Here is a 21,250-nt window from a genome sequence, read left to right as displayed (position 1 = left end):
GAGAGCCAGTGGATGTAGTGTACCTGGACTTTCAGAAAGCCTTTGATAAGGTCCCACATAGGAGATTAGTGGGCAAAATTAGAGCACATGTTATTGGGGGTAGGGTACTGACATGGATAGAAAATTGGTTGGCAGACAGGAAACAAAGAGTTTCCCTTTCAGAATGGCAGGCAGTGACTAGTGGGGTACCGCAAGCCTTGGTGCTGGGACTGCAGCTATTTACAATATACATTAATGATTTACATGAAGGGATCAAAAGTAACATTAGAAAATTTGCAGATGACACAAAGCTGGGTGGCAGTGTGAACTGCGAGGAGGTTGCTATGAGGATGCAGGGTGACTTGGACAGGTTGTGTGAGTGGGCAGATGCATGGCAGATGCAGTTTAATGTGGATAAATGTGAGGTTATCCACTTTGGTGGTAAGAACAGGAAGGCAGATTATTATCTGAATGGTGTCATGTTAGGAAAAGGGGAAGTACAAAGAGATCTGGGTGTCCTAATGCATCAGTCACTGAAAGTAAGCATGCAGTGAAGAAAGCTATTGGCATGTTGGCCTTCATGACAAGAGGAGTTGAGTATAGAAACAAAGAGGTCCTTCTGCAGTTGTACAGGGCCCTAGTGAGATCACATCTGGAGTATTGTGTCCAGTTTTGGTCTCCAAAGTTGAGGAAGAACATTCTTGCTCTTGAGGGAGTGCAGCGTAGGTTCACTAGGTTAATTCCCGGAATGGCGGGACTGTCGTATGTTGAAGTTGGCTGCGCCTAACGGCTGCGGCTCTCTGGCAGTCTGTTGTCTTTTTTTCTTTTTTTTTGTTTGTGTCGGTGTTGGGATGGTTTTTGTTTCTGTTTTTGGCTGTGTATGTGTGGTGGGGGTGTGTGGTGGGGGTGTGGGGTGGGGTGGGGCGGGGGGAAACCTTTATTTTATTAGGTCTCTTCCCCGGGGCGCGGCTCGGCTGCGGGCCTTAACATTGCCGGCGCAGCTCGGCTGCGGGACGTTTCAGTGCCCGGTGCGGCTCGGCTGCGGGCCTTAACATTGCCGGCGCAGCTCGGCTGCGGGACGTTTCAGTGCCCGGTGCGGCTCGGCTGCGGGCCTTAACATTGCCGGCGCAGCTCGGCCGCGGGACATTTCAGTGCCCGGTGCGGCTCGGCCGCTGGACTTAACATCGCCCGGTGCGGCCGCGGGACGTTTCAGTGCCCGGTGCGGCTCGGCCGCGGGACGTTTCAGTGCCCGGTGCGGCTCGGCCGCTGGACTTAACATCGCCCGGTGTGGCCGCGGGACGTTTCAGTGCCCGGTGTGGCCGCGGGACGTTTCAGTGCCCGGTGCGGCTCGGCCGCGGGACGTTTCAATGCCCGGTGCGGCTTGGCCGCTGGACTTAACATCGCCCGGTGTGGCCGCGGGACGTTTCAGTGCCCGGCGCGGCTTGGCCGCTGGACTTAACATCGTCAGCGCTGTTCGGCCGCAGGACGTTTCAGTGCCCGGTGCGGCTCGGCCGTTGGACTTAACATCGCCCGGTGTGGCCGCGGGACGTTTCGGTGCCCGGGGCGGCTCGGCCGGGGGGCCTTCCATCCCCTTGCGGGGGCTGTGCGTGTCGTTTGCCTCGGTAGGGGTCGAGCTGCCTGTCCGTGGGTGCGGGGGGAAGAGAGGGGAAGTTTTGTTGCCTCCATCACAGTGAGGGGGTGTTTGGAGTCACTGTGATGGATGTTTGTGTTGGGGTCGGGTGTCCTGTGTTCTTTTCTTTTTGCTGTATTTTGTGTGACTGCTGAAATTTCGCTCGGTGTTGTGCCGAGTGACAATAAAGTGTTGTTATGTTATGTTATGTTATGTTATGTGAAAGACTGGAGCGACTGGGCTTGTATACACTGGAATTTAGAAGGATGAGAGGGGATCTTATTGAAACATATAAGATTATTAAGGGATTGGACATGCTAGAGGCAGGAAACATGTTCCCGATGTTGGGGGAGTCCCAGAACCAGGGGCCACTTTAAGAATAAGGGGTAGGCCATTTAGAACGGAGATGAGAAAAAACCTTTTCACTCAGTTGTAAATCTGTGGAATTCTCTGCCTCAGAAGGCAGTGGAGGCCAATTCTCTGGATGCTTTCAAGAGAGAGTTAGATAGAGCTCTTAATGATAGAGGGGTCAGGGGATATGGGGAGAGGGCAGGAACGGGGTACTGATTGTGAATGATCAGCCATGATCACATTGAATGGAGATGCTGGTTCGAGGGGCCGAATGGCCTACTCCTGTACCTATTGTCTATTGTCTATAATAGCAATCTTGTCACTCAATATTGCTGTTTATGGAACTTTTTGTATACAAATTAGGGACTGTGATTCCAACATTACAACAATAATCAAATCTATTTCAATGGCTAAAAAACATTTTGGTGTTTCATTTGTAAGATAGCAGCTACAACCATGGCTTTCTAGCCCAGCTTTTCACCCAACCATGTTCCCAGTGATCAATGAATCATCACATGGTCCCTCATCAGCTGCTTCCTTTCAGTGATCTAACAGCTTCTCCTGGAATCACAGTATCGATTCTACCCTTCTAGAGACGGTGAAAATGATTTTCACCTTGTGACATCTCCAAGAGGAATACAATGTTGGTCACTGTACCTGAACTTTTTCAATTTTGCTAAAGCTTTTATTCTATCTGTATGGAGGTACTGTGGAGGAATACCTTTGGAAATGGCCACAGAAATGTTTAACCATTTTATGTTTACTTCATGATGCCATGCATCCATGATCATATGATAGCTGTACAGCTGAGCCAATCTCAGTGAAGATCAGAGTTAAACAAAGGTTGTACCATTGCTCCAACATTTCCCTCAATCTTTCTTTCTGTAGTGTTGTTATTTGCTTCCAACAAGGTTCATGTGGGAGTGGAGCTAATCTTCAGAACTAATAGGAAACTGTTCAACCTACAGAAGCTTCACCTCAGAGCGAGGGTTATCTGAACCTCAGTGATCAGGCTTCAGAATGGGAATTACATTTTTGTTTGCTAGTGCTCAGAGGATGAACTCCAAGGCGCTGCCGACACATTCACTGAAACTGCCGACACATTCACTGAAACTGCCGACACATTCACTGAAACTGCCGACTCATTCACTGAAACATTGACTGGAGCTTTACATTGAATACAGTCAAGACAAAAGTCTTGCCCCCACTGCAAAACACTGCTGTCCAATAATACCATTTTACAGCGAGACTCTGCAAAATCTCTGGAAAGATACCACCAAATTGTCTCTGCAAAATCTCCAAATTCAGTAGGAATAAGCGAACTAACAGTAGTGGCCTCTCCCCGTCCAACATCAGCAGCATTGATGCCCTTATTGCACTCCATTATGCAGGCCACATAATTCACATGCATGATACCAAACTCTCACTAATCCAAGCCTCTGTCAGGGGAAGGGAATTAGTAGGCTGTCTGAGTAAAAGATTCAATGAAGTGCACAAAGCCTCTTTGAATAGATGCAACATTCCTGCTGAGACCTGGGAGTCTCTAGTCCAAATCGGTTTAAAGTGGAGAATGTGCATTGGGATGGTATTGAGAACCTTGTCCCAGCATCAGGAACACACAGGAGCCCTGTATCAACAGCAGAAGAACCACACCACCTCACAAACTATTCTGTGGATTCTGAGGTAGACTGGGAAAATCAGGTTGGAAATGGACCCCAGGAAAGAGAGTTTGTAGAGTGCCTTCGAGATGGATTCTTAGAACAGCTTGTACTGGAGCCTACCAGGGAGAAGGCAATTCTGGATTTAGTGTTGTGTAATGATCCTGATCTGATAAGGGGACTAGAGGTAAAAGAGCCATTAGGAGGCAGTGATCACAACATGATAAGTTTTACTCTGCAAATGGAAAGGCAGAAGGGAAAATCGGAAGTGTCAGTATTACAGTATAGCAAAGGGGATTACAGAGGCATGAGGCGGGAGCTGTCCAAAATTGACTGGAAGGAGGCCCTAGCAGGGAAGATGGTAGAACAGCAATGGCAGGTATTCCTGGGAATAATGCAGAGGTTGCAGGATCAATTTATTCCAAAGAGGTGGAAAGACTCTAAGGGGAGTAAGAGACACCTGTGGCTGACAAGGGAAGTCAGGGACAGCATAAAAATTAAGGAGAGGAAGTATAACATAGCAAAGAAGAGTGGGAAGACAGAGGATTGGGACTCTTTTAAAGAGCAACAAAAGTTAACTAAAAAGGCAATACGGGGAGAAAAGATGAGGTACGAGGGTAAACTAGCCAATAATATAAAGGAGGATAGCAAAAGTTTTTTAGGTACGTGAAGAGGAAAAAAATAGTCAAGGCAAATGTGGGTCCCTTGAAGACAGAAGCAGGGGAATTTATTATGGGGAACAAAGAAATGGCAGACGAGTTAAACAGTTACTTTGGATCTGTCTTCACTGAGGAAGATACACACAATCTCCCAAATGTTCTAGGGGCCGGAGAACCTAGGGTGATGGAGGAACAGAAGGAAATCCACATTAGGCAGGAAATGGTTTTGGGTAGACTGATGGGACTGAAGGCTGATAAATCCCCAGGGCCTGATGGTCTGCATCCCAGGGTACTTAAGGAGGTGGCTCTAGAAATAGTGGAAGCATTGGAGATCATTTTTCAATGTTCTATAGATTCAGGATCAGTTCCTGTGGATTGGAGGATAGCAAATGTTATCCCACTTTTTAAGAAAGGAGGGAGAGAGAAAACGGGTAATTATAGACCAGTTAGTCTGACATCAGTGGTGGGGAAGATGCTGGAGTCAATTATAAAAGACGAAATTGCTGAGCATTTGGATAGCAGTAACGGGATCATTCCGAGTCAGCATGGATTTACGAAGGGGAAATCATGCTTGACAAATCTACTGGAATTTTTTGAGGATGTAACTAGGAAAATTGACAGGGGAGAGTCAGTGGATGTGGTGTACCTCGACTTTCAGAAAGCCTTCGACAAGGTCCCACATAGGAGATTAGTGGGCAAAATTAGGGCACATGGTATTGGGGGTAGGGTACTGACATGGATCGAAAATTGGTTGACAGACAGAAAGCAAAGAGTGGGGATAAATGGGGCCCTTTCGGAATGGCAGGCAGTGACCAGTGGGGTACCGCAAGGTTCGGTGCTGGGACCCCAGCTATTTACGATATACATTAATGACTTAGACGAAGGGATTAAAAGTACCATTAGCAAATTTGCAGATGATACTAAGCTGGGGGGTAGTGTGAATTGTGAGGAAGATGCAATAAGGCTGCAGGGTGACTTGGACAGGTTGTGTGAGTGAGCGGATACATGGCAGATGCAGTTTAATGTAGATAAGTGTGAGGTTATTCACTTTGGAAGTAAGAATAGAAAGGCAGATTATTATCTGAATGGTGTCAAGTTAGGAGGAGGGGGAGTTCAACGAGATCTGGGTGTCCTAGTGCATCAGTCAATGAAAGGAAGCATGCAGGTACAGCAGGCAGTGAAGAAAGCCAATGGAATGTTGGCCTTCATAACAAGAGGAGTTGAGTATAGGAGCAAAGAGGTCCTTCTACAGTTGTACCGGGCCCTGGTGAGTCCGCACCTGGAGTACTGTGTGCAGTTTTGGTCTCCAAATTTGAGGAAGGATATTCTTGCTATGGAGGGCGTGCAGCGTAGGTTCACTAGGTTAATTCCCGGAATGGCGGGACTGTCGTATGTTGAAAGGCTGGAGCGATTGGGCTTGTATACACTGGAATTTAGAAGGATGAGGGGGGATCTTATTGAAACATATAAGATAATGAGGGGATTGGACACATTAGAGGCAGGAAACATGTTCCCAATGTTGGGGGAGTCCAGAACAAGGGGCCACAGTTTAAGAATAAGGGTTAGGCCATTTAGAACGGAGATGAGGAAAAACTTTTTCAGTCAGAGAGTTGTAAATCTGTGGAATTCTCTGCCTCAGAAGGCAGTGGAGGCCAGTTCGTTGGATGCTTTCAAGAGAGAGCTGGATAGAGCTCTTAAGGGTAGCGGAGTGAGGGGGTATGGGGAGAAGGCAGGAACGGGGTACTGATTGAGAGTGATCAGCCATGATCGCATTGAATGGCGGTGCTGGCTCGAAGGGCTGAATGGCCTACTCCTGCACCTATTGTCTATTGTCTATTGATGAGGGCCATGTGGATTCTTCCACAGATTGGACAGGAGGAAGAATCCACATAAGCCTCATCAGAAGCCTCAGAATCCAAAGTACTACACTGGAAGCAAGTTATCCTCAATACCATGGGACTGCCTAAAATGAATAAGTCAGACTAATCTATGTGCTCAGTTCTCAGGAGTGTAATTTGAAACCACAACTTTTTCACTTGGAGGTGAGATTGTTAAACACAGCCTAGATGACAATTATACCTGAATGCTCGTTTATTACATCATTGGGTAGCTCAGTGGCACAGCTAGTCGAACTAGTCTCTAACAGCTCCAGTGATCCAGGTTCGATCTTGACCTCTTGTGCTGTCTGTGTGGAATTTATACGCTCTCCCTGTGACAGCATGGACTTTCTCTTGGCGCTCCGATTTACTCTCACAACCCAAAGATGTGTGGGTTGGTAAGTTAATTGGCCACTGTAAATTGCCCTAGTGTTTAGGTAAGTGGTAGTATCTGGGGAAATTAATGGAAATGTGGAGAACACAGTAATTTGTGAGGTAGTGTTTTTTTTCTGTCATTGATATAGGGCTCTTGTGTGCTCCCAATATTCAAGGTTTGCTTTGTATCTTCCTGCCTTGGACTCCTTCCTTTCCTGATTTGTCTGCGTCATACATCTTGGGTTTTATGAACAGCAGCATTTCTGTAGGAGGATGTGTTGTCAAGGATTGCAGTGTTGAACTATAGCTCAGTAGAAAATAAGTGAATTGATCTTTCAGAGTAAGGACTGATGTGCCTTCTCTGATCTGCTTTGATATGTTTTCACGGTGCATACTTTCCTCTCAGTTTCTTTGTCAGAATGATTAACAATAAGGAGGGAGTTACAGCAGCAGTTGGAGATGAAAAGGTCGAAAATGAACAGTAGGCTGGCTGGGAAGTCCAAGAGGAGGTGGAGTGTTAGAGATAGGAGAAGGGGTCATCACTGGGTGTCGAGGACTCCTTGACAGATAAATTGGACTGGAGGCAGAGGCAACTGAGGAGCTCAACATCATGGAGGGCTCAGAACTAACTGAGGCGTGGGCACAGGAGTACAAAGGCCATTGCAGAGTGCAGAACATTTAGCATTGAAGAGGGGGAGGTCAGGGGGAATGGTGGAAACACAATATTGTTTGGGGCTGGAATTATATATGGGGTCTGAGGAGGGCAGAGATGGGGGGAGGAGGCCTCAAGGGAGGTACTGTGGAGAAAGGAGGCTAGCTCAGAACAGAGAGGGGTCTGCGGAGTGGTATAGGAGTAGGGATTGGGGAATTGCCATGGTTAGCACTGGAACCCAGCAGTGTTGGTGTTAAAGGCCCCGGCCTGAAGGGGCTCAAGGAGCAGTAGGACATGGAATAGTCAACGGCTGAGGCCTGCAGGCAGTTGGGAAAGCTGTGGGAATTGGCAGCGTCAAACCGCCGGCGGGGAAGGGCTGAAGGAACTGTAGGATCTGGTGAAGTCTGGGGAGGTAGAAAGTACCGGCGACGTTTGTTGGCTCGGCATGGGTGCAGCTGGACTCGGTGTTACGGTTGGCCCTACTTGATCTGGTGACAATGGAGTCCCAACCATTAGGCATGCGCTTATAACCTAGCGGTATGAACATTGAATTCTCCAATTTCAAGTACTACCCTCCTCATTTTGTCCTGCCCCCCACCCACCTCAGTGTGCACTTTTTTTTCTCCCGTCACCCCAGCTTCTCCCCCTGCATATGCTTATCTCTGATCACTGAGACCCATATTTCAATTGATGCCCCCTCGTTTCCCTCCCCTCTATGCCCTTCCACCATATCTCTCCCTCTGGGTTTACATTTCACTCTGCCTCTTCTTTTCTTATCTGACACCTTTTCACCTCGAGCCCTTGCCCTGATTTCCACCTGTCTGCCAATCAACCCTCATCTATTTCCACCTATCATTTAGCATGCTTTGTTTTTTTTCATAAACTATTCAAATTGAAATGAATGGAATTCTGAAACATTATCCAATACAATGTACTTGTAATGCTATATGTGTAGGAAGGAACTACCAATGCTGGTTTAAACCGAAGATAGACACAAAAAGCTGGAATAACTCAATGGGACAGGCACCATTTCTGGTGAGAAGGAATGGGTGACGTTTCGGGTCGAGACCCTTCTTCAGTAATGCTATATGTTACCCAAATGAACTTGTGTTCTGCTACAGGGTTTAGAGGTGTTAGATGCACCCCTCTGTTTTACCGTAATGAATAGCTAACAGCAGGTATGTATCCATGCCATCTTCAAACTGATCTTGGTGGGCAGAATAAAATGGCGTCCTGCACCACTTCATATTTGGAGTGGTATTTTCAGTGGGTAGTTCTTCCAGATCTTTGTTAGTGCTGTTAGTTAAGACAAAGCGGCAAACTGTTTAGAATTAAGTTTTTCCACTGTTCGCTTCATAGCTAGGAGGGTATTGATTTGTGGTGAGTTTGTAATGCCAAACATTTGTCAGCCCTGCCACTCAAACAGTACTCAAGTATTTGCTTTAATGCTGAATCTTCTCTGTCAATTCCACCGTCTCCATCACTGTGACAGTAAGATCTTTTGCAGATCTTAGGGTTGCTTTAAATTCACAGTGTCTTCATCAGTGATTGATCAGCCAATGTTGATAATTCATCTGCTGAATGATTCTATTTAATTGATATTCAATATCATTGTCATTTTGGGACAGAAAATTGGCCCACCACTGTATTCTTGAGGTGTTGTGGGAATTGTGGGCTTGGATCCAAGATTGGTGAACATGCGTTTTGATCCATGCCTAATAAGGAATGGCGGAACTTAAGAGAAACCAAATATGAATGCATTTCCCTCTTTAATTGAGTGTAATCCACGCTTCTTTCTCCGAGTCAGTCTGTGCATTGAGTAGGTTAGGTCCCTTTTCAAATGTTACATAAAATCTGGCTTTGAATAAAATATGTCTTTAGACTTTAGAGAAAATGTGGAAACAGGCCCTTCGGCCCACCAAGTTCACATCGACCAGCAATCACCCCGTACACAAAAAGCATCCTACACACTAAGGATAATTTACAATTTTACCAAAACCAATTAAGTGACAAACCTGCATGTCTTTGGAGTGTGGAAGAAAGCTGGAACACCCGGAGAAAACCCATGCAGTCACAGGGAGAACTTACAAACTCCGTACAGCCAGCACCCACAGTGAGGATTGAACTAGGGTCTGTGGCGCTGTATGGCAGCAACTCTACCATTGTGTCACTGTGCTGCTCAGTCCTTGACTGGAAAAATCACAATCAAGCTTTAGTGTGTGTGACTCGTTTATTGTTGTACCAGGAAATTCAAAGTCGTCCCTTTGTCGTACCTTTGTCGTACCTTCTCTCGTTCCTTTCCCCACTGTGTGGTTCTTCCTTCTTTAGCAATTATTTCATCAGCGTCAGTACTGTAGAGAGGTCTGGCAGAACCCTGACATAATATTGAACCATGTCTATGAATGATCGAAAGTTAGGCAGCATCTATGGAAAGAAAAAAGAAGTTAATGTTTCAGATCAATGACCTTATGTCAGAACTGATAACTAATCATTAACTTTCACATTAATTTTAATTTTGCTGCATTTTTCATTGTGTTCACAAGAGAAATTAATCTTCTCTCTCTGCTCAGTCAGCTTCTATATCGTATAACCTTCTTTGTGCATTTTTGTTATCAGTGTTGCCTTTTGCATCAAGAACCTACATAGTTGTCATTCAGCATGTAGCTTTCAAGGTTGTGTCTAGCCTTATACAAGAGGGCTATCTGCCCTTTCTTTTTACAATTAATATATTTCAGTTGTCTTAAATGGAACTAAAATTATGAGCACTGAAATAGTCCACATTATCAGTATATGATATGTCCACAATATCAGTGGTCGCTTTTCGTGCCAATCAGATCTTTTACACCTAATGCTATATTTACATTTACAGCATTAACACTGGCATACAGTAACCAAATTTCTATAGAATGTTTAGAAGCCACCTCCATGAATGTGGTAATTATACATATATGTTCATACCTTAAATCTTGTGAATTTAAGTACATAAATTGAATATGCTTATCAGTGCACATGATCATATATTGTGCAACGTCTGATTCAGAAGGTGTAAAGGTATGGTGTTGAGACAGTTTCCTTCCTCACAACAGTATAATCACTAATGGTGTAGGAAGGAACTGCAAACTGCAGATGCTGGTTTAAATCAAAGATAGACACAAAATGCTGGAGTAACCCAGTGGGATAGGCAGCATCTCTGGAGAGAAGGAATGGGTGACGTTTCAGTCTGAAGAAGGGTCTTGACCCGAAACGTCACCCATTCCTTCTCTCCAGTGATGTTGCCTATCCCACTGAGTTATAATCACTCATGGTTTGACCTTTGATTTATGTTTCTGCATTTGTAGCTGTGAAGATGCTGGATAAAAGTGATTCAGGAATCTCCCCATCATATGAAACTTTGATATTGGTATTAGTTTTATTATTGTCATTTGTACCAAGATACAATGAAAAACTTTGTTAATGTACTATCCAGAATATAACACCATACATGAGCACAAGAAAGCAATACACAAGTACACCAGGTACCGCAAAGAGAAACATAATCAGAGAGCAGAATATAGTGTTACACCATTACAGAGTTACAGCCTTAGAGAAACTGCAGATAAAGGAAAAGTGCATGGGCTACAATGAAGTAGGTTGGGAGATCTTTAGCTTATAAATTCATAAGTTCATAAATTATAGAAGCACAATTAGGCCAATCGGCCTGCCATTCAATCATGGCTAATCTATCTTTCCCTCTCAACCCAATTCTCCTGCCTTCTCCCCAGAACCCCTGATACCTGTACTAATCAAGAATCTATCAATCTCTACCTTAAAAATATCCGTTGACGTGGCCTCCACAGCCTTCCATGGAAATGAATTCCATAGATTCACAACCCTCTGACTAAAGAAATTCCTCCTCATCTGACTAAAGAAATTCCTCCTCATGGCCTCTGATCCTAGACTCCCACCAGTGGAAACAACCTCTCCACATCCACTCTATCCAGGCCTTATCCAGTTTAGTTCATTAGTTTGATAACAGACGGGAAGAAGTCTTATCTGATGCCGTCCTCTGTAAAAGCGGTGTTTGTATCCTGTCTATTTCTATCAGAAAAATTTGGAGGTTGTAGTGTTTAATATCCGGATGGCTGTAAAGAAGAAGCTGTTCCTGAACCTGGACATTACAGTTTTCAGGCTCCTACATCTTCTTCCCTATCACTGGAGTGAAATGAGTGTGTGGTCAGGGTGGTGTGGGTCTCTGATAATGCTGGCTGCTTTTTTGAGGTAGCGACTCCTGTAAATGCCTTTGATTGTTGGGTGGTCAGAACCCGTGATGGACTGGGCAATGTTTACTACATTTTGCAGTCTTTTTTGCTCCTGGGCATTCAAGTTGCCAAACCAGGCCGTGATGCAACCAGTCAATGTGCTCTCTACTGTGGACCATATTGCTTGTCTTAAAGGAAAATTTCCATCTATATAAGAACCAAATGGCTCATGTGCAGGTCATAAACTTCCATGATTAGCTTAAAGTCCTCCAAAGTAGATTTATACTAGTTTATATAGGAGGTAGTTTATTTAAGAAAATTGTGAAAATCAGGAAAATAAACTTAAATATTTGTAAGATGATCAATGCTAAAATTAGAGTTCTTTGCAGGAACAATCTAATCAATCCCGTTCCTAGCTTTTCATGTGTCCTTCTTTAGGTCTTGTTACTCTGGTCATGTAGCTCTCTATTTCTGATCTGAAAGTTATGATTGAACCTACTGCACCATCTTTCTAGGCAATGAATAACAAATTATGCCTACTCGCTCTACAAAAAGAATCCTTTTTTATCAGGCACCCTTGGCTAGATCATATATAAACTCTCCATGCTCACTGCTGATCCCTGTACCAATGCCCCCTCTTTAGAGGAGCAGCTTGTATCAATATTTTGACAAACTCACAAAATCCCAATGATGAGCCCAGCACAATAGCAGTGCCTTATGCAATTAACTGTGGCCATTTGTTGATGAACAGTGGAGTGCTATGAGGTGTAGCAGAAGGAGCCTTTCCTATAAACTTTGTAAAATATTGTGTCTCTAAATGAGATACCTCTGTATATTTCGGATCTGTTGTATGTTAATGAGCAAAGAAGCCTCTTCAAAAAGCATCTTTCATATTCCAAGTCACAGATTTTAACGATTCCCGATAGAAATGATAGAATGGTATCCCTGCAGAAATTTATATATACATGGCTTTATGTTCATACAGTTCAACCAAAAAAAGCGCCATTTACAATCAATGATTATTGTATTAATCAGATTAATGATGGTATTAAAATGTATTATTAGGTCTAATGAACTTGGTAATCTGGTAGCAAATAGGCCGGAGTTGGAAATAATCAAACATGCTGTTTTAATGAGTGCTGCCTGCTGGATCTGGAATTCTGCTGGGTTATGCCTAATTAATGTTTCTGACTCTTCCCTAGGCACAGTTACAGAGGAATGTGTATCAATGGCTGAAGACAACTCTAAAAGAAAGCCACGAGCAGGTAAGCATTATTGCTGTGTAATTTTGATCTGGGAAGCAATATTTTTGTAATAAAAACAGAAAATGTTGGAAACACACAGTCAATCTAAACTATAAAAAAAGCAAAATGATAGGCTGTGACAGTGTGTACTTTTGATAAAATTATCAGATACAGTATTTTCTTCTCTATAGGAGGCTGTAAAACAGCTCTCAGTGTAGTTATACTTCAGCTATGCCTGCATTCAGATGCTTGATACGGTAGCGCAGCGGTAGAGTTGCTGCTTTACAGCGAATGCAGCGCCGGAGACTCAGGTTCGATCCTGACTACGGGTGCTGCACTGTAAGGAGTTTATACGTTCTCCCCGTGACCTGCGTGGGTTTTCTCCGAGATCTTCGGTTTCCTCCCACACTCCAAAGACGTACAGGTATGTAGGTTAATTGGCTGGGTAAATGTTAAAAAAAAATTGTCCCTAGGTGGGTGTAGGATAGTGTTAATGTACGGGGATCGCTGGGCGGCACGAACTTGGTGGGCCGAAAAGGACTGTTTCCGGCTGTATATATATGATATGATATATGATATAACATGTGTATACACCACTTTGTCAAACAATGTCAATGTCCAGCTGCCACATATCCAGCAAAAGTGCAAGCTGTGAAGAGCGACTATGCCTCAGGCAGAAAATCAGACCTTTCAAACGTCCTTGTGGTTTTTTTGACACCATGGCTGAATAGGACTTTTGCTGATTTTTAAGTTAATTTCTTTTAAATATTGTTGGACTACAAATAGTGAATTAAACCATAAAGATCGAATTTAAACACATTTAAACCACTCACCAACAGTTACCATCATTACCAAGCTCAGTGATGCCATTCAAAGAAAGGGATAACAATATTTAGACCAACCATTCCTGATATTCATCTGAGGGTTTGTAGCTCAGGGCATCCACCCCCTCAGTGCTGTCTGTTTGTGCTCCATGCTTAGATTAAGTGTTGACTGGGTGGTTGGTGTGCTGGTGTCTGACCTTCAGCTGGTCCTAGGATCTCCACCATACATTACTCAGTCAGAGGTCAGAAGCATGCCAGACTGCAAACAGGAATCACTGGCTGCAGGCAAACAGGGATTTAGCCCAACATATCAAACCAATGTCCATCTGTGTTGTTTGTTTATTGTTTGTGAATTACTCTTGTAGATAAGAAAATAACTGCAGATGCTGGTACAAATCAAAGGTATTTATTCACAAAATGCTGGAGTAACTCAGCAGGTCAGGCAGCATCTCAGGAGCGAAGGAATGGGCGACGTTTCGGGTCGAGACCCTTCTTCAGACTTCTGGTGTCAGGGGTTATAGGGAGAAAGCCGGAGAGTGGGGTTTGGAGGGAGAATGGCAGAGTAGACATGATGTACCTCATTTGCAATTGGATCCTTGACTTCTTCTTCAGCAGACCTCAAACCCAATGCCATCAATAAATTGGGTGACGTTTCATGTTGAGACCCTTCTTCAGTCTCGACCCGAAATGTCACACAATCTTTCTCTATAGAGATGCTGTCTGTCCCGCTGAGTTACTCCAGCATTTTTTGTCTATCTTCGATTTAAACCAGCATCTGTAGTTCTTTTCTAGCCATCAATAAATTCATCCATGAAAGCATTGATGTTGGGTGAATCATGGTGGTAATGAGTCAGGAGTGAGATTGTTCATTTGGTTGAATGGTGCTGCAACAACAACCTCTCACTTAACGTCAACAAACGCCAAAGAACTTACGTTGAACTTACGTTCAGAAAGGGGATTTCAGGAGACCATGTGCCAGTTTTCATCAGTGGGTCAACAGTGGAGAGAGTTAGCTGCTTAAAATTCCTGGCTATTACCTCTAGGATGATCAGTCCTGGATGCAGCACATAGATGTATGTGCCTTCGATGCTGATGCAAACAAGATTTTTATTGTACCTGTAACTCACCATATTTTTGCAATAAATAATTGAAACAATGCAACTATTTTAATATTTCAACACATTAATCAGATTACCCCTCAAGTTTAAATAGTTCAGAGAGTACACACCAAGGTTATGCGAGCTATCATCATTTCACTGAAACCACAAATTACAAAGTGCTGAAAGAACTCATGGTCAGGGTTGGAAAGAATGATCAGGTAACATTTTGGGTCGGGACCCTTACTCAGCGTGATATAGGGGAAAGAAAGCTGGAAAACACAGTTGGGATGGGACTGGCAAGTGATAGGTGGATGCAGGTGACGGTGGATTGGGTAGTGTACCAGCTTTACATTTCATTTCTCAACTTCTTTCCTTACCTGACGCTCATTTGTGTTCTTTTCACCTCCAGCCTTTGCCACTATCTTCACCCTTCTGGCAATCACCCTCCTCTCATCTGTATCCATCGATAACTTGCCAGGCTTTTCCCGCCCCCACCTCTCTTTTCCAGCTTTCCTCCCCCTACTTCATCAGTCTGAAGAAGGGCCTTGACCTGAAACATCATCTGTCCATTCCCTCCACAAATGCTACCTGACCTGTTGGGTTCTTCCATTTTAGGATATGTTTGCTTATGTTTTTATTAAACAGGTACTACTCTCATCTACAACTTATTTAATTATTCTCTTCTCAAAGTTGCATTGTTTGTCATTTCTTTGTGGTTAGTGACATTACCCTCTAATATTTAACAATGAAGAATGTCGGACACAAGATATCATGTATAATTAATAATTAAATAGGTGTCCTATTTTAAATTGTATTTAGTAAGCATTTGGTTTGCAAGTGATCCAATTAATTATGAAACAAATCATCCACTTATTTGTGAGGTTTATTTTCTCTCTTGCAATATGGAGATGATTAGTACTTTATTGTATGGATACACTCGTTAGGTAAAGATTCTGAAGTCAAAGAACTAATCGGGGGTGAAGTATTTTTAGGCACCGGGTGGCCTGGGCAATGATAGTAATAGACTCAAGCTTTCGAACCTGAGGATCTGCATGCTTTAGTTCATGAGCAACTGACTGAAGGACAGACTAGTTAAATGCTCACATCTATCTACAGTCCTGCCCAAAGTATCTTCTCACCCGCCCTAAAGAAAATATTTATCCTTCTATTTAATGGCCTTACTTGTACTCCAATGTTGGAAAGCAGTGTTGCACAACCTCTGTGGGGAACGACTGATTTACAATCTCATAGACAATATGAGATTTGTCATAGATAATAGGTGCAGGAGTAGGCCATTCAGCCCTTCGAGCCACTTCCTAGGGGTATGCGTGAGAAACATACTTTACTTGTTTAGTTGCTCATAACCAGGCACTAAATCTGCTCATTTATCATCTCCGCACTGCTCCACTAATTGCCACAACACCACCTCATCTGTGCCACCTAACTGCTTTAGTCAGGCCTTTCTCATTGTCTCACTCACAAATTCTTCTGTGCTGCTTTCTACCTTACCAGGCCTATGCCCATCAGTGATATATCCATTGTTTATGCTGGCACACCTTGATACATTAGTACTATACCCCTGAATTAGACAGACAGATGTGCCCATCATCAGCACTGTACTCTGACTTTATACAGTCACAGACATGTGTCCACCATTAGTTTATCCCAGTTTTATACAGAATGAATATGTCCCCATCAGTACTGTACTCCTATGTTATACAATGACGGACTTGTCCCAACCGCTACAGTGCCCCAGTGTTATTGAGTCTTGGGTCAGATCCTTGCCCATATCCTTCACATTACTCTTGGTCCTCGTTGCTTCACAAAATAAACCATCATCGGCCACTTCTTTTAACGAACTGGAGTGGTTCTGAGGACTCCCTAAGGCTGGTCCTAGTAATGTAGCAAATTGGCAGGCAGGATTAAGGCAGGCACAGTGTGTACATGTTGATGGGATCCATCATTTGGGACGCTAGTTTATGCACCATGTGTAAATCATGCTGCACGAGCAAGACAAATTATGATCCCATTAAATAATCTCCTATTGAGGTGGAGATGGTTTACAGAATGATAGATAGGATTGGTGATAGATGGAAGCAGACGAAAGAAAAGAAAAAGACAGATGGAGTCAGATAAGAGGCAGAGGAGAGCAAAGGTGGAGATAACTGCTGGAGAGTAATGTGGGGACATAAAGGCTACCAGTGCAGGAATCTGATAAGGAAGATAATGGGAACTATTAATGGATATGAAGGGAACAAGTTGGGGGAGAGGAGGAAAGCCTATGGGCTAAATGTATGTGCAATAGGCTGATGGTACCAGGAAGGGGATTAAAATAGGTGAAGAAATTAGATGATGGGAAGCTGGAGTAGGGAGAGCATTGTGCTGTTTGTTATCAGGATGCTATCCATTTCTATCAGTTTCTCTGTCTTTGCCGCATCTGCTCTCAAGAAGCGACCTTCCATTCTAGAACATCTGAAATGTCCAACTTAGTTTAGTTTAGAGATACTGCGCGGAAACTGGCCCTTCAGCCACCGAGTCCGCACTGACCAGCAATCCCCGCACATTAACACTATCCTAGGCACACTAAGGACAATTTACACTTTACCCACATACCTGTACGTTTTTGGAGTGTGGGAGGAAACCGAAGATCTCGGAGAAAACCCATGCGGTCACGGGGAGAAAGTACAACCTCCACACAGACAGCATCCATGGTCAGCATTGAGCCTGGGCTCAAATGCTGTAAGGCAACGACTCTACTGCTGCGTCACCGTGCCACCGTTACATTTTTGGGAAACTTGGCTTTACTTCCTTTGTGGTTCCTGGAGTCCTCTCACATTTCCTCCATTTCTCAAACTTCTGCACTCATCCCACATCCCTCCAAACAGAAGAGAGATGGAATTTCCATAACTTCACCTTTCATCTTACCAGTTTTTGCATCCAGTAAATCATCCTTTGTCATTTCTGCCAGCTGCAATGGATACCGCCACTAGCTACATCTTCCTCTCCCCATACATCTTTGCCTTCTGCAGGGACCACTCCAGCCTGACTCCCTGATCTGTTATCACCCAACCCTTCCTGACCCTTTCGGCTGCAACCACAGGAGATGTAAACTCCTCCTTACAACTCCTTCCTTAACACCTTCCAGGAACATAAACAGCCTTACCAGGTGAAGCAAATATTCACATGCACCTCCTTTAACTTCATTGATCGCAAATTGGTGCTCCTGATGTGTCTTCCTGTATACTGGCAAGGCCAAACACAGACCAGGTGACCAACTTGCAGAGTATAAACACACTATTGCTGTGGCCATCAAGATCTTGGGTTGCCAACCATTTTAATTCCATTTCCCATTCCCATACTGACCTGTTAGTCCTTAGTCTCCTCTACTGCCAGGGCGAAGTCAAACACAAATTAGAGGAACAACAACTCATATTCTGCCTGGGTAGTGTACAATCCAATGGTATGTGCAATTAATTCTCTAAATTCAGGTAATTTGCATCTCCAAAGTTCCCATTGCACTCTCCTTCTGATTCATTCATTTTTTGTCCTCTTTCCCATACCCCTCCTCCAGCCCCCTATTACATTTGTTCGTCACTATGTCCCTCATGGTTCCATCCACTTACTACCCACCCATTTTATCCATCTATCCCCTCTTCCATCTGATCCATTTGTTTTTTACTTCCCTAAATGGCTTCCATTATCACCTTCCTTACTTAGCATATTTCAGCAGTGGTAGGCTTTGTTTGCATGTCTGCCACATTCTAGCAGTTTCCACTTTCCCCTCATTTGGCTCCATTTGTGTTTTCTTTTTCTCTTTTTTCTCTTCATCTGCCCCCCACATATCATCCACCTGCCGCTGTCTCCCAACCCCACACCTCCACCCCATAACCTGGCTCCATCTGACGTCTCCTTCTCGGTCCACCAATCCCCTATCAGCCACTGTCTCACCCCTCCCCCTCTACTCTTCATTCTAGCCCTCTCCACTCTCAGTTCTGATGCGGGGCCATCCTTGGAAACGTCAACAATACGTCAACAAAATGTCAACAGATGTGACTGGACCTGCAAAGTTTCTCCAACAGTTTGTTTTTTAAGACTAGAACATGCTGATCCAATAACTTATACGTCTTTGATTCTCCCTTTGATTTCGTGGGAAATCTTGATTTTGTGTAGATTACAGAGATGAGATGAGGATGAAACAAATTGGAGCTGGAGGCACTTTTACATTCCCTCATCCCATTAAGAACATTCCAGGCTGAGATTGATATGTTTTTGTCAAATCTTGCTCCTTTTCTGATTTACACACTGCCTCAGTCAAAACAGATGTATAGCCCCTGTGTTGACACAGTAACTTTTCTGACATCAGCTCAGCTGCATATACCCCGGGTAGTACAAAGATGGATGTATCACAATACCAAGGCAGAAAAAAGAGCAACAACTGGAATGCCGGAGAACTACCTCAATGAATAGTGAAAGGCTTGGATAGAGTGGATGTGGAGAGGATGTTTCCACTAGTGGGAGAGTCTAGGACTAGAGGTCATAGCCTCAGAATTAAAGGACAGTCTTTTAGGAAGGAGAGGAGGAGGAATTTCTTTAGTCAGAGGGCGGTGAATCTGTGGAATTCGCCACAGAAGGATGTGGAGGCCGTCAGTGAATAAATTTAAGGCAGAGATAGATAGATTCTTGATTAGTACAGGTGTCAGAGGTTATAAGGAGAAGGCAGGAGAATGGGGTTAGGACGGAGAGATCGATCAGCCATGATTGAATGGCGGAATAGACTTGATGGGCTGAATGGCTTAATTCTACTCCTATGACTTATGACATGATCTATGAGGGAATTGGAATGCTCCTCTTGCAGGATAAGGGCAATCAGGGAGACTTCCACTTACCCTGAACACTACACCCGCGGGAAGAGCATCCAGCCACAGCTCTGACTGACTGAGTGAGGGACCTGAAACTATGGCTGGACAATATGAGGATCATCCAGACATACGAGAGCAAAATAGGGAGGAGTTATAATGAGGTGGTCTCACCTAAGGTACAGGCTGAAAGTAAATGTAACCAGCAGGAAAGAGAGCTGGCAGAGAGTTCACAAATTACCTTTGGCCATTTCCATCCAAAAAAAGGATTTTGTTTTGGATACTGTTTGGGGAGGGGCTGGATGGGGGGGGGGGTGGTGCAGGGAGAGCATAAGGGAGATGCAGCAGGTCTGCACCAATCAGGTCTGCGGCTCGAGGCCTAGCTTTGAGGCACAGCGGGGATGGGTGCACTAAATGTTTTTCACAATATTCCCTTTATCATGTATCTGTACACTGTGGATGGCTCGATTATAATCACGTATTGTCTTTCCACTGACTGGTTAGCACACAACAAAAGCTTTTCACTGTACCTTGGTACACATGACAAACTCCAACAACACCATCAGTCTTATTCACTAACAACCAATGACTTTTAAATGTTGTTATTTTATTTGCCTCTATTCAGTCATGTGGCAGCTCATAGCATATACCCACCATCCTCTGTGGGATGAAGTTGTCCCTTAGGTTCCTATGGCCAGATTCGGCTCTAACTCTCTCTACAAGATTGCAAAGGATTGGTGTGGGCCAGATCACATACAATGACGAGATGGAGTACAGGAAGCAGATAGATAACTTAAGAATATGGTGTCAGGGCAATAACTATCCCTCAATGTCAGCAAGACAAAGGAGCTAGTTATTGACTTCAGGTATACATGCCCCAAACAGCATCATTGCTGCTAAAGTGGAAATGGTTGAGAGCTTCAAGTTCCTTGGTGTTAATATTACCAATGATCAGTCGTGGACTAACCATATTGATGCGACAGTCCTTAGGAGATTGAGGAAATTTGGCATGTCTCCAATGACTCTTATCAACCTCTATAGATGCACCATAGAGAACATCACAGCTTAATTTGAGAATAGCATTGCTCAAAACCACAATAAATTGCAAAGAATTCCAGATATTACATAGCCTAGTCCATCTCACAGACCAGACTTCCCACCATTGAATCCATCTACACTTTACGCAGCCTCGGAAAAGCAGCCAACATAATCAGACTTATCCCACCCTCGTCATTCTTTCTTCTCCCTGTGCCCGTCTGGCAGAAGCTACAGAAGCTTGAAAGTGTGCACTGCCAGATTCAGGAACAGCTTCTTCCCTCCTGATATCAGGCTTTTGAACGGCCCTTTCATAAGGTAGGATTCTGTCCAATTCACCTCTACTTTATTGCAGACATTTTGCCAATGGAACAGATGTGTTACAATGCTGAGAACTATATTTTGACTTTGCTAGTTAACATTCTCAAAAATGTAAATTTGTCTAACATGATTTCCTGTCCATAACCCATTTTGACTTTGTTGAAACTTTGACAGAACTTTCACGATCACTATATTACTTGTGGTGTTGCACTGGGGACCATATATCTGTCAGCTGCATCTTGCTAACTTTTCCTGCATGTCACCCATCCCTTCCAGTGCAGAAGAACGCTCTCCAGGAGTAAATTGAACCCATTAAAACCTTTGGATCTGGGAGTTTACTCAGTGGCCTCTCCTGCCTCTTTTTCCGTGATCCCACTGCACCACTGCTGACGGTCCTTTTGAAGGCTGGATCCCTGCCTGTCAAATATAGAAGAAAGTGCTGGCAGCTGTG

General features: G+C 44.0%; 1 protein-coding gene across 1 annotated transcript in view; it reads left to right on the top strand.

The window, feature by feature from the left end:
• Positions 1–21,250, top strand: part of LOC144596359 (uncharacterized) — a 185,732-nt gene that overhangs the window by 39,910 nt on the left and 124,572 nt on the right. Inside the window, exon 5 of the mRNA XM_078404616.1 lies at positions 12,622–12,684. Within this exon, the coding sequence (XP_078260742.1) occupies positions 12,622–12,684 (63 nt within the window). The remainder of the gene's footprint in view (positions 1–12,621; positions 12,685–21,250) is intronic.

This window comes from Rhinoraja longicauda, chromosome 8, assembly GCF_053455715.1.
Source record: "Rhinoraja longicauda isolate Sanriku21f chromosome 8, sRhiLon1.1, whole genome shotgun sequence".
NCBI classification, from domain to species: Eukaryota; Metazoa; Chordata; class Chondrichthyes; order Rajiformes; family Arhynchobatidae; genus Rhinoraja; species Rhinoraja longicauda.
The sequence above is the reverse complement of the archived record's forward strand: the minus strand, read 5'-3'. Positions and strand labels throughout refer to the sequence as shown.